Source organism: Molothrus aeneus, chromosome 32 (genome assembly GCF_037042795.1).
Source record: "Molothrus aeneus isolate 106 chromosome 32, BPBGC_Maene_1.0, whole genome shotgun sequence".
Lineage (NCBI taxonomy): Eukaryota > Metazoa > Chordata > Aves > Passeriformes > Icteridae > Molothrus > Molothrus aeneus.
This window is the reverse complement of record NC_089677.1, coordinates 1569333-1582889: the sequence shown is the minus strand read 5'-3', so window position 1 is coordinate 1582889 and position 13557 is coordinate 1569333. Positions and strand designations below refer to the sequence as shown.

The 13557-nt window shown below is 54.0% G+C and overlaps 3 protein-coding genes across 3 annotated transcripts; all 3 read left to right on the top strand.

Annotated features, from left to right (window-relative positions):
- The first annotated feature begins 1415 nt into the window (after positions 1-1415).
- On the top strand, positions 1416-3029 carry LOC136568386 (inositol 1,4,5-trisphosphate receptor-interacting protein-like 1). The gene has a single exon (XM_066568373.1). The coding sequence runs from the start codon at positions 1431-1433 to the stop codon at positions 3027-3029; it is 1599 nt and encodes a 532-aa protein (XP_066424470.1). The 5' UTR covers positions 1416-1430.
- A 3637-nt stretch (positions 3030-6666) lies between these two features.
- Positions 6667-8280, top strand: LOC136568385 (inositol 1,4,5-trisphosphate receptor-interacting protein-like 1). The gene has a single exon (XM_066568372.1). It carries the CDS (start codon positions 6682-6684, stop codon positions 8278-8280), a length of 1599 nt encoding a protein of 532 aa, XP_066424469.1. The 5' UTR covers positions 6667-6681.
- A 3586-nt stretch (positions 8281-11866) lies between these two features.
- Positions 11867-13531, top strand: LOC136568384 (inositol 1,4,5-trisphosphate receptor-interacting protein-like 1). Its single transcript, XM_066568371.1, has one exon. It carries the CDS (start codon positions 11933-11935, stop codon positions 13529-13531), a length of 1599 nt encoding a protein of 532 aa, XP_066424468.1. The 5' UTR covers positions 11867-11932.
- The last annotated feature ends 26 nt before the right edge of the window (positions 13532-13557 follow it).

Here is a 13557-nt window from a genome sequence, read left to right as displayed (position 1 = left end):
GCCTGGTCAGTCCATATTGGTTGAACCAGTTGCCACGCAGCCAAACAGGCAGTAGCTGCTGGGGTCCCCAACGGTCCGGGCCTGCTCCCCAACGGTCCACACTGGTTAAGTTTTCTAATTAAAGTACTTATAGAATTACTTATGCTTCAGTTACAAAATTAGGATGAAATGAAACTGTGAGGCCTTCAGTTGAGCTGTTGGCCACCACAACACCCCTCTGTTTTACGCTCCCTCTGGTTTATATATCTGTAAGCCTGTAGAAGGCACAGGCATGAAAGGAGAGGTGCTGGGGTCACCCTCTATGTAAGGTGGGCTTCCACCTGCCTAGAGCTTAATGATGGTGCTGATGGGGTTGAGCATTTTTGGGTAGGAATCAGGGGGAAGACCTACAATAGCAGCCTGTGACTCTTAGATGGCGGTTCATCACTGCAGTCTGTGTAGCTGTGCCTGTTTATGCACAGAAAGACAGACCAATCCATCTGGAAGTGGTCACCCAAAAGACATCTTTCTCATGCAGAACAATTGTACTGGCAAACCCTTTCGGGAGCAGCAAAAGGAGCGCTCTCCCAGAGGCCTGGTACACGAGTGGTTGTGGGGGGAAGCAGGAGGATGCCGTCATGCTCATCCTTAAGAAAAGCAGCAAGGCTGAAACCAAAGCGCAGCTTTTATAGTATCAGAGATTTAACTGAAGCTCAGCATGGAGTCAAGGCTTAGACTCCATGATCCTCAAGGGTGCCTTCCAACATGGGTATCTATGAGATTGCCAGTGGAGGGCAGCTGATCAGAAAGACAAGAGAAGGGCCAAGAGAGGTCCTTTGAAGAAGATTCACTCAAAGGCTGCCTTAACCGGTGCGCCAGGGCCCCTCCAACATTGTGAGCTGGGGTGGGGACAAAGCGTGGGGCTGGGCTGGCTGTGCTGTACTGTGACATCCATGACATCATGGGGCCGTGTCACAAATGGGGGCAGCTATGCAAGGCCCCAGCAGGTAACGCTGGCCCTGTATTGCTTGGGCAAGCGGTGAGTGCACACGTGGTGGGGAGGCTGGGCTGGGGACAAGGGCCGGGGCAGAAACGCTGCACCCGGGGCTGGCTTTTCCCCCTGCAGCCAGGAACAGCCCCTCATGGCACAGCCTTGGGCAGGGCACTGTGATGCTGCTGCTGCTGCTGCTGCTCGGGCAGCGGAACGGGCCTGGCTGCTTGCCAGCTCTCTGGGGTCCTGTCCTTCCTGCTCCCCGATCCCTGGGATTCCCGTCCCAGCTGCCTCCCCCGGCCCTGCTGCCAGCTGCCTCCCTCTCAGCCCCTTTCAAGGCCTTCTCGCCATCCTCCTGCAGACCATGGATACCTGGGTATTGTGGCTCTTGCTCTTGCAAAGTGTAGTCCAGTACCCAGAGCCCGTGGGTGATGGCTTGGACGAGGTGACACGTCTGCGAATGGAGGTGCGTGCCAAGCTCCAGGAAGAGGAGAAGATTCGTCTGGAGCGGGAGGTGGAGCAGCTGGTCCTGGTGAAGCAGGGTCTCTTGGCCTGGGGAGACCTGCTCTGCTCTGCCTGGCAGCACTGGCAGCTCTGGGCTCCTGCTGGGCTCCTGCTCCTTCTCTTGGCACTGTGGTATATGTGGAGGAAAGGCAGCCTGAGGAGAGAGGAGCAAGGAGAAGGACACGATGGTGTAGATGAAGAGGAAGTCGAAAATGTGGATGCATATGAAGAAGACGCTGGAAATGAAGATGAGGGAGACAGTGACATGGAGGCGGAGGAAGATGACAGTGATGATGGCCACGCAGAGGATGTCGACAATGCTGCTGCGAATGAAGAACGTGATGCTGCAAATGAAGTTGGCAATGAGGCTGCCAACGCAGCAAACGTCAATGATGTTGGAAATCAAGTGGAAGAATACCGTGATGGTGCCGATAACTTTGGGAGAATCATAATGGAGCGCATACAGTGGCCTGTGTGGGACCTGCAGGAAGGACGCATGTGGACAAGAAGCCTGATGGAGCATTTTGCAATTTATTTTCGACGGGTCTTGTCCAACAGTTTCTATCCGGTGCTGCAAGGAGCCATTGGGGTGGGCAGTGCCTTCGAAGGTTGGAGTCCTCGTGAGCAGGATGTCGTGTACCAGGTGCTCATACCCATGACACCTCCCCGAGGGCACAGCTTCCACCTAGAGCTGGGCACTGCAGGGCAGAGGCGCTTGAGGAACTTCCGCATCCGCGTGCAGCAGGAGTGCACCTGCACGAGCGAGCGGCAGGGTGAGAACATGCTGTGCTTCCTGCACCACCCTGAGGAGGAGCTGAGGAGGCATCAGGATCCCAGCCTCCTTCATAGCCTGTGCACGGGCTCCTACCTGGACGTGGAGAAAACTGCCCGCTGGTTCTACCAGCTGGTGAGGGCAATCTGGCCGGCTTTGCGTGAGTCACACCATTGGCATTTAGTGCTGCTGCCCCCCAGACGCTCCTGCCAGTTCAAGGTGACCAATGGCAGAGAAAGCTACCGGATCGAGATGCTGTTTGGGGTGCGGCAAGGCAACTCAGACGTCTTTGTAAGCAGCCAGCCTAGGCAAGCCCACACCTCCAGCACAATCTGGCCGGAGAGCTACGCCGTGGCCGAGATGAAGTTCTTCAGGTACATCGCCAGGCGGGCTCCCCCTGACAGCTTGCACCTGAAATGCCTGCAGTTCTTCACTCGTCTTCAGCTGGGCTTAGGCTTCTCCACCTATACCATCAAGACCATTGTCATGCACCTCCTGAGCATCTTGCCCGTGTCACAGTGGCGCAGGAGACATTTTGTGAGGCGGCTGATGGATATCAGCGAGAGCCTGCGCACGTGTGTGGAAATGAGACGCCTCAATCACTTCATTGTGGGCAACCAGAGGCTTCCTGAGGGGATCCGCTTGCCCCCAGAGGTCCTAATGGCCAGGTCATGCAATCTCTTCCATGACCTGGTGATGGATCCGTTTGCCCACTCCCAGGCAATGAGCCAGTACGTGGATCTGCACCATTGGTTCAAACGGATCCTTAAAAATGAACAGTGAAAGAGGTTCTCCTGCAGAGAGCTGTGCTTGTGAGGCTCACACCTGGTGGCAGAGAACCAGCGCTCACTAGACGGGAAAAGAAGGGAGAATGTGGGCTACAGAGAGGGAAGGGAAAACGCTGCGTAGCAGCACTATGCCAGCAGCAGCCGCAGTGTGGCCTCGAGAGCCTCCCCAGCACTGCATCCAGTTTGGCTACAAAGATCAAGGAACACGCATGAGGAAATGCTATTATTCGCCCACCTCTTTCTTTGAGTCCATTTTCCCTCTGAGAGCTTCGCCTTGTGCAGGGACGCCGATCTCAGAATCCCAGCGGAGGGAATGTTTGAAAGGACCGCTGGTGCTATCATTTGGTTCAGGGGTGCTCCAGGCAGGTCTTCCCGCTCTACACTACAAAGGATTGCGTTCTGGTCAAGGTTCTTGACTCTCTCTGGGGAGATAGACTCCACAATCCCTGGGCAAGGTTTGGGATCAGTCAATGGACGGTGTTTTTCCTTGCTTCTGCATGGGAATCCTTCAGGTCAGCATTGTAGCAACTGTGTTGGAGCTGACCTGATCTTTTTTATATGTAAAGATCTAGGTTGTTAATTTGTGTGTATATATATGTATATCTCTCCCCTGTGTACATATTATATGCGAGAAAGCTTTTCAATTATCATCTAGAATAGTAAAATATAATAAAAGCCAATAGAATAATATAAATATTGTCAACTCCATGAATTATGTAACCATTATATCATGATGAGAAATTATTCTAAAGAGTCAAACATGTAATTTTGTTTAAAGAAGGCAATATAGCCAATATTTAGTGTCTCTCTAAGTTGTGATACATATTAATGCTCTTAGGGCATTTATATCTGGAAAGATTGTCATAAGTAGATACATTTATGCATAACGCTTTTACCTTCTATATTGCATATAAGAATTTTTTTTTTATGTCGTAGTAAAGCCATAGATCGTGTCTCTGCCTTTTGGGGACACACAATTATGTTCTATAGTTAGTGCCTTTGTGCGTAGCAACCTGGAAATTTTGTTGCTCTTGATTCAATAAACTACAATATTCCAGAACCTGGGTTGTGCAAGACTTTATTGGCCTCAACTAGACCTACAGTATAGGTAAAAGCGACAAGTTGTGTATCTGGGCTTGTGAAGAGTCTCCTTGAAATTAGCCAAACTTGCAGTGCCGAATTGGTCCTAATCCGAAATTAAGTCCAGCTGCCCCCGGCCCCTGTGATGACAGAATGCCAGAAGGGCCTGCCTTGGAAGGGCCCTTAAAAACGGTCTTGTTGCAACCCTGCTGCCAAGGGCAGGGACAGCTTCCCCTAGGCCCGGTTGTTTCAAGCCCCGTCCAGCCTGGCCTGGAACACTGCCAGGGATGGGGCAGCCACAGCTGCAGCGTGAGCAGCGTGGGCCGGGGCCTGAGCAGCCTGAGAGGCAAGAATTTCTTGTGCATCTCCAGCCCAAGCCTGCCCGCTGTCAGTGGGAAGCCACTGGGCCTGGTGCTGTCCCTGCAGGCCCTTGTCCACAGCCCCTCTCAGCTCTCTGCTGGGCCTCGTTCAGGGAGTGAAAGGCCGCAGGAAGGTGCCCCCAGAGAAGGCCTTGGAGAGCACTGGGGCCAGGAGTGTCACCATGAGGGCAGCAAGCAGGGCCTGGTCTGGCCGTCGGGGCGGGAGGGCACAGGGCGGGCGCTGAGGCCCTGCCAGCCGGAGCTGGGAGCTCTGGCGTGCGGCTGGCAGAGAGCCGTGAGAGATCCGTGCAGCAGCAAGGACACGGGCTTCTAGATGTGTTAGAAAGCAGAGAAGAGCTGGAGAATGGGCGCTGAAGGAGTAGGGTGTCTCCCTGTGGGGGAAAAACTTCACGACGCCAGAGGTTAGTCCAGGGAGGACACAGAGGAGACTTGTCATGTTATTGGAATAAAGGGAGAGGCCAAGGGACATTTCCCCTTGGGGTGTCTCGATTTGTTGAGACCCAGGACAAGGGCGCAGCCTCCTTTTTTGTCCTTATTCCCAGGTGCATCACCCTCTTCCTTCCCCCACTGCCTGAGGTACTCGGAAGGTACAAGACTTCCCGAGTTGCCTACTGCATGGAGCCCCTCGGTCACTTTGATTGCAGAGGCAGGAATGGCACCATACACGCACACCACGGTTCATGCACAGCAACCAACTTTTATTGAGTGCTCTCTTCCTTTGCAGATCTGAATGCCTGCCTGGTCAGTCCATATTGGTTGAACCAGTTGCCACGCAGCCAAACAGGCAGTAGCTGCTGGGGTCCCCAACGGTCCGGGCCTGCTCCCCAACGGTCCACACTGGTTAAGTTTTCTAATTAAAGTACTTATAGAATTACTTATGCTTCAGTTACAAAATTAGGATGAAATGAAACTGTGAGGCCTTCAGTTGAGCTGTTGGCCACCACAACACCCCTCTGTTTTACGCTCCCTCTGGTTTATATATCTGTAAGCCTGTAGAAGGCACAGGCATGAAAGGAGAGGTGCTGGGGTCACCCTCTATGTAAGGTGGGCTTCCACCTGCCTAGAGCTTAATGATGGTGCTGATGGGGTTGAGCATTTTTGGGTAGGAATCAGGGGGAAGACCTACAATAGCAGCCTGTGACTCTTAGATGGCGGTTCATCACTGCAGTCTGTGTAGCTGTGCCTGTTTATGCACAGAAAGACAGACCAATCCATCTGGAAGTGGTCACCCAAAAGACATCTTTCTCATGCAGAACAATTGTACTGGCAAACCCTTTCGGGAGCAGCAAAAGGAGCGCTCTCCCAGAGGCCTGGTACACGAGTGGTTGTGGGGGGAAGCAGGAGGATGCCGTCATGCTCATCCTTAAGAAAAGCAGCAAGGCTGAAACCAAAGCGCAGCTTTTATAGTATCAGAGATTTAACTGAAGCTCAGCATGGAGTCAAGGCTTAGACTCCATGATCCTCAAGGGTGCCTTCCAACATGGGTATCTATGAGATTGCCAGTGGAGGGCAGCTGATCAGAAAGACAAGAGAAGGGCCAAGAGAGGTCCTTTGAAGAAGATTCACTCAAAGGCTGCCTTAACCGGTGCGCCAGGGCCCCTCCAACATTGTGAGCTGGGGTGGGGACAAAGCGTGGGGCTGGGCTGGCTGTGCTGTACTGTGACATCCATGACATCATGGGGCCGTGTCACAAATGGGGGCAGCTATGCAAGGCCCCAGCAGGTAACGCTGGCCCTGTATTGCTTGGGCAAGCGGTGAGTGCACACGTGGTGGGGAGGCTGGGCTGGGGACAAGGGCCGGGGCAGAAACGCTGCACCCGGGGCTGGCTTTTCCCCCTGCAGCCAGGAACAGCCCCTCATGGCACAGCCTTGGGCAGGGCACTGTGATGCTGCTGCTGCTGCTGCTGCTCGGGCTGCTGCTGCTGCTGCTCGGGCAGCGGAACGGGCCTGGCTGCTTGCCAGCTCTCTGGGGTCCTGTCCTTCCTGCTCCCCGATCCCTGGGATTCCCGTCCCAGCTGCCTCCCCCGGCCCTGCTGCCAGCTGCCTCCCTCTCAGCCCCTTTCAAGGCCTTCTCGCCATCCTCCTGCAGACCATGGATACCTGGGTATTGTGGCTCTTGCTCTTGCAAAGTGTAGTCCAGTACCCAGAGCCCGTGGGTGATGGCTTGGACGAGGTGACACGTCTGCGAATGGAGGTGCGTGCCAAGCTCCAGGAAGAGGAGAAGATTCGTCTGGAGCGGGAGGTGGAGCAGCTGGTCCTGGTGAAGCAGGGTCTCTTGGCCTGGGGAGACCTGCTCTGCTCTGCCTGGCAGCACTGGCAGCTCTGGGCTCCTGCTGGGCTCCTGCTCCTTCTCTTGGCACTGTGGTATATGTGGAGGAAAGGCAGCCTGAGGAGAGAGGAGCAAGGAGAAGGACACGATGGTGTAGATGAAGAGGAAGTCGAAAATGTGGATGCATATGAAGAAGACGCTGGAAATGAAGATGAGGGAGACAGTGACATGGAGGCGGAGGAAGATGACAGTGATGATGGCCACGCAGAGGATGTCGACAATGCTGCTGCGAATGAAGAACGTGATGCTGCAAATGAAGTTGGCAATGAGGCTGCCAACGCAGCAAACGTCAATGATGTTGGAAATCAAGTGGAAGAATACCGTGATGGTGCCGATAACTTTGGGAGAATCATAATGGAGCGCATACAGTGGCCTGTGTGGGACCTGCAGGAAGGACGCATGTGGACAAGAAGCCTGATGGAGCATTTTGCAATTTATTTTCGACGGGTCTTGTCCAACAGTTTCTATCCGGTGCTGCAAGGAGCCATTGGGGTGGGCAGTGCCTTCGAAGGTTGGAGTCCTCGTGAGCAGGATGTCGTGTACCAGGTGCTCATACCCATGACACCTCCCCGAGGGCACAGCTTCCACCTAGAGCTGGGCACTGCAGGGCAGAGGCGCTTGAGGAACTTCCGCATCCGCGTGCAGCAGGAGTGCACCTGCACGAGCGAGCGGCAGGGTGAGAACATGCTGTGCTTCCTGCACCACCCTGAGGAGGAGCTGAGGAGGCATCAGGATCCCAGCCTCCTTCATAGCCTGTGCACGGGCTCCTACCTGGACGTGGAGAAAACTGCCCGCTGGTTCTACCAGCTGGTGAGGGCAATCTGGCCGGCTTTGCGTGAGTCACACCATTGGCATTTAGTGCTGCTGCCCCCCAGACGCTCCTGCCAGTTCAAGGTGACCAATGGCAGAGAAAGCTACCGGATCGAGATGCTGTTTGGGGTGCGGCAAGGCAACTCAGACGTCTTTGTAAGCAGCCAGCCTAGGCAAGCCCACACCTCCAGCACAATCTGGCCGGAGAGCTACGCCGTGGCCGAGATGAAGTTCTTCAGGTACATCGCCAGGCGGGCTCCCCCTGACAGCTTGCACCTGAAATGCCTGCAGTTCTTCACTCGTCTTCAGCTGGGCTTAGGCTTCTCCACCTATACCATCAAGACCATTGTCATGCACCTCCTGAGCATCTTGCCCGTGTCACAGTGGCGCAGGAGACATTTTGTGAGGCGGCTGATGGATATCAGCGAGAGCCTGCGCACGTGTGTGGAAATGAGACGCCTCAATCACTTCATTGTGGGCAACCAGAGGCTTCCTGAGGGGATCCGCTTGCCCCCAGAGGTCCTAATGGCCAGGTCATGCAATCTCTTCCATGACCTGGTGATGGATCCGTTTGCCCACTCCCAGGCAATGAGCCAGTACGTGGATCTGCACCATTGGTTCAAACGGATCCTTAAAAATGAACAGTGAAAGAGGTTCTCCTGCAGAGAGCTGTGCTTGTGAGGCTCACACCTGGTGGCAGAGAACCAGCGCTCACTAGACGGGAAAAGAAGGGAGAATGTGGGCTACAGAGAGGGAAGGGAAAACGCTGCGTAGCAGCACTATGCCAGCAGCAGCCGCAGTGTGGCCTCGAGAGCCTCCCCAGCACTGCATCCAGTTTGGCTACAAAGATCAAGGAACACGCATGAGGAAATGCTATTATTCGCCCACCTCTTTCTTTGAGTCCATTTTCCCTCTGAGAGCTTCGCCTTGTGCAGGGACGCCGATCTCAGAATCCCAGCGGAGGGAATGTTTGAAAGGACCGCTGGTGCTATCATTTGGTTCAGGGGTGCTCCAGGCAGGTCTTCCCGCTCTACACTACAAAGGATTGCGTTCCGGTCAAGGTTCTTGACTCTCTCTGGGGAGATAGACTCCACAATCCCTGGGCAAGGTTTGGGATCAGTCAATGGACGGTGTTTTTCCTTGCTTCTGCATGGGAATCCTTCAGGTCAGCATTGTAGCAACTGTGTTGGAGCTGACCTGATCTTTTTTATATGTAAAGATCTAGGTTGTTAATTTGTGTGTATATATATGTATATCTCTCCCCTGTGTACATATTATATGCGAGAAAGCTTTTCAATTATCATCTAGAATAGTAAAATATAATAAAAGCCAATAGAATAATATAAATATTGTCAACTCCATGAATTATGTAACCATTATATCATGATGAGAAATTATTCTAAAGAGTCAAACATGTAATTTTGTTTAAAGAAGGCAATATAGCCAATATTTAGTGTCTCTCTAAGTTGTGATACATATTAATGCTCTTAGGGCATTTATATCTGGAAAGATTGTCATAAGTAGATACATTTATGCATAACGCTTTTACCTTCTATATTGCATATAAGAATTTTTTTTTTATGTCGTAGTAAAGCCATAGATCGTGTCTCTGCCTTTTGGGGACACACAATTATGTTCTATAGTTAGTGCCTTTGTGCGTAGCAACCTGGAAATTTTGTTGCTCTTGATTCAATAAACTACAATATTCCAGAACCTGGGTTGTGCAAGACTTTATTGGCCTCAACTAGACCTACAGTATAGGTAAAAGCGACAAGTTGTGTATCTGGGCTTGTGAAGAGTCTCCTTGAAATTAGCCAAACTTGCAGTGCCGAATTGGTCCTAATCCGAAATTAAGTCCAGCTGCCCCCGGCCCCTGTGATGACAGAATGCCAGAAGGGCCTGCCTTGGAAGGGCCCTTAAAAACGGTCTTGTTGCAACCCTGCTGCCAAGGGCAGGGACAGCTTCCCCTAGGCCCGGTTGTTTCAAGCCCCGTCCAGCCTGGCCTGGAACACTGCCAGGGATGGGGCAGCCACAGCTGCAGCGTGAGCAGCGTGGGCCGGGGCCTGAGCAGCCTGAGAGGCAAGAATTTCTTGTGCATCTCCAGCCCAAGCCTGCCCGCTGTCAGTGGGAAGCCACTGGGCCTGGTGCTGTCCCTGCAGGCCCTTGTCCACAGCCCCTCTCAGCTCTCTGCTGGGCCTCGTTCAGGGAGTGAAAGGCCGCAGGAAGGTGCCCCCAGAGAAGGCCTTGGAGAGCACTGGGGCCAGGAGTGTCACCATGAGGGCAGCAAGCAGGGCCTGGTCTGGCCGTCGGGGCGGGAGGGCACAGGGCGGGCGCTGAGGCCCTGCCAGCCGGAGCTGGGAGCTCTGGCGTGCGGCTGGCAGAGAGCCGTGAGAGATCCGTGCAGCAGCAAGGACACGGGCTTCTAGATGTGTTAGAAAGCAGAGAAGAGCTGGAGAATGGGCGCTGAAGGAGTAGGGTGTCTCCCTGTGGGGGAAAAACTTCACGACGCCAGAGGTTAGTCCAGGGAGGACACAGAGGAGACTTGTCATGTTATTGGAATAAAGGGAGAGGCCAAGGGACATTTCCCCTTGGGGTGTCTCGATTTGTTGAGACCCAGGACAAGGGCGCAGCCTCCTTTTTTGTCCTTATTCCCAGGTGCATCACCCTCTTCCTTCCCCCACTGCCTGAGGTACTCGGAAGGTACAAGACTTCCCGAGTTGCCTACTGCATGGAGCCCCTCGGTCACTTTGATTGCAGAGGCAGGAATGGCACCATACACGCACACCACGGTTCATGCACAGCAACCAACTTTTATTGAGTGCTCTCTTCCTTTGCAGATCTGAATGCCTGCCTGGTCAGTCCATATTGGTTGAACCAGTTGCCACGCAGCCAAACAGGCAGTAGCTGCTGGGGTCCCCAACGGTCCGGGCCTGCTCCCCAACGGTCCACACTGGTTAAGTTTTCTAATTAAAGTACTTATAGAATTACTTATGCTTCAGTTACAAAATTAGGATGAAATGAAACTGTGAGGCCTTCAGTTGAGCTGTTGGCCACCACAACACCCCTCTGTTTTACGCTCCCTCTGGTTTATATATCTGTAAGCCTGTAGAAGGCACAGGCATGAAAGGAGAGGTGCTGGGGTCACCCTCTATGTAAGGTGGGCTTCCACCTGCCTAGAGCTTAATGATGGTGCTGATGGGGTTGAGCATTTTTGGGTAGGAATCAGGGGGAAGACCTACAATAGCAGCCTGTGACTCTTAGATGGCGGTTCATCACTGCAGTCTGTGTAGCTGTGCCTGTTTATGCACAGAAAGACAGACCAATCCATCTGGAAGTGGTCACCCAAAAGACATCTTTCTCATGCAGAACAATTGTACTGGCAAACCCTTTCGGGAGCAGCAAAAGGAGCGCTCTCCCAGAGGCCTGGTACACGAGTGGTTGTGGGGGGAAGCAGGAGGATGCCGTCATGCTCATCCTTAAGAAAAGCAGCAAGGCTGAAACCAAAGCGCAGCTTTTATAGTATCAGAGATTTAACTGAAGCTCAGCATGGAGTCAAGGCTTAGACTCCATGATCCTCAAGGGTGCCTTCCAACATGGGTATCTATGAGATTGCCAGTGGAGGGCAGCTGATCAGAAAGACAAGAGAAGGGCCAAGAGAGGTCCTTTGAAGAAGATTCACTCAAAGGCTGCCTTAACCGGTGCGCCAGGGCCCCTCCAACATTGTGAGCTGGGGTGGGGACAAAGCGTGGGGCTGGGCTGGCTGTGCTGTACTGTGACATCCATGACATCATGGGGCCGTGTCACAAATGGGGGCAGCTATGCAAGGCCCCAGCAGGTAACGCTGGCCCTGTATTGCTTGGGCAAGCGGTGAGTGCACACGTGGTGGGGAGGCTGGGCTGGGGACAAGGGCCGGGGCAGAAACGCTGCACCCGGGGCTGGCTTTTCCCCCTGCAGCCAGGAACAGCCCCTCATGGCACAGCCTTGGGCAGGGCACTGTGATGCTGCTGCTGCTGCTGCTGCTCGGGCTGCTGCTGCTGCTGCTCGGGCAGCGGAACGGGCCTGGCTGCTTGCCAGCTCTCTGGGGTCCTGTCCTTCCTGCTCCCCGATCCCTGGGATTCCCGTCCCAGCTGCCTCCCCCGGCCCTGCTGCCAGCTGCCTCCCTCTCAGCCCCTTTCAAGGCCTTCTCGCCATCCTCCTGCAGACCATGGATACCTGGGTATTGTGGCTCTTGCTCTTGCAAAGTGTAGTCCAGTACCCAGAGCCCGTGGGTGATGGCTTGGACGAGGTGACACGTCTGCGAATGGAGGTGCGTGCCAAGCTCCAGGAAGAGGAGAAGATTCGTCTGGAGCGGGAGGTGGAGCAGCTGGTCCTGGTGAAGCAGGGTCTCTTGGCCTGGGGAGACCTGCTCTGCTCTGCCTGGCAGCACTGGCAGCTCTGGGCTCCTGCTGGGCTCCTGCTCCTTCTCTTGGCACTGTGGTATATGTGGAGGAAAGGCAGCCTGAGGAGAGAGGAGCAAGGAGAAGGACACGATGGTGTAGATGAAGAGGAAGTCGAAAATGTGGATGCATATGAAGAAGACGCTGGAAATGAAGATGAGGGAGACAGTGACATGGAGGCGGAGGAAGATGACAGTGATGATGGCCACGCAGAGGATGTCGACAATGCTGCTGCGAATGAAGAACGTGATGCTGCAAATGAAGTTGGCAATGAGGCTGCCAACGCAGCAAACGTCAATGATGTTGGAAATCAAGTGGAAGAATACCGTGATGGTGCCGATAACTTTGGGAGAATCATAATGGAGCGCATACAGTGGCCTGTGTGGGACCTGCAGGAAGGACGCATGTGGACAAGAAGCCTGATGGAGCATTTTGCAATTTATTTTCGACGGGTCTTGTCCAACAGTTTCTATCCGGTGCTGCAAGGAGCCATTGGGGTGGGCAGTGCCTTCGAAGGTTGGAGTCCTCGTGAGCAGGATGTCGTGTACCAGGTGCTCATACCCATGACACCTCCCCGAGGGCACAGCTTCCACCTAGAGCTGGGCACTGCAGGGCAGAGGCGCTTGAGGAACTTCCGCATCCGCGTGCAGCAGGAGTGCACCTGCACGAGCGAGCGGCAGGGTGAGAACATGCTGTGCTTCCTGCACCACCCTGAGGAGGAGCTGAGGAGGCATCAGGATCCCAGCCTCCTTCATAGCCTGTGCACGGGCTCCTACCTGGACGTGGAGAAAACTGCCCGCTGGTTCTACCAGCTGGTGAGGGCAATCTGGCCGGCTTTGCGTGAGTCACACCATTGGCATTTAGTGCTGCTGCCCCCCAGACGCTCCTGCCAGTTCAAGGTGACCAATGGCAGAGAAAGCTACCGGATCGAAATGCTGTTTGGGGTGCGGCAAGGCAACTCAGACGTCTTTGTAAGCAGCCAGCCTAGGCAAGCCCACACCTCCAGCACAATCTGGCCGGAGAGCTACGCCGTGGCCGAGATGAAGTTCTTCAGGTACATCGCCAGGCGGGCTCCCCCTGACAGCTTGCACCTGAAATGCCTGCAGTTCTTCACTCGTCTTCAGCTGGGCTTAGGCTTCTCCACCTATACCATCAAGACCATTGTCATGCACCTCCTGAGCATCTTGCCCGTGTCACAGTGGCGCAGGAGACATTTTGTGAGGCGGCTGATGGATATCAGCGAGAGCCTGCGCGCGTGTGTGGAAATGAGACGCCTCAATCACTTCATTGTGGGCAACCAGAGGCTTCCTGAGGGGATCCGCTTGCCCCCAGAGGTCCTAATGGCCAGGTCATGCAATCTCTTCCATGACCTGGTGATGGATCCGTTTGCCCACTCCCAGGCAATGAGCCAGTACGTGGATCTGCACCATTGGTTCAAACGGATCCTTAAAAATGAACAGTGAAAGAGGTTCTCCTGCAGAGAGCTGTG

Bases quoted from the DNA above. Each gene is read 5' to 3' on its own strand.
- LOC136568386 (XM_066568373.1), top strand. From the start codon at position 1,431: ATGGAGGTGCGTGCCAAGCTCCAGGAAGAGGAGAAGATTCGTCTGGAG.
- LOC136568385 (XM_066568372.1), top strand. From the start codon at position 6,682: ATGGAGGTGCGTGCCAAGCTCCAGGAAGAGGAGAAGATTCGTCTGGAG.
- LOC136568384 (XM_066568371.1), top strand. From the start codon at position 11,933: ATGGAGGTGCGTGCCAAGCTCCAGGAAGAGGAGAAGATTCGTCTGGAG.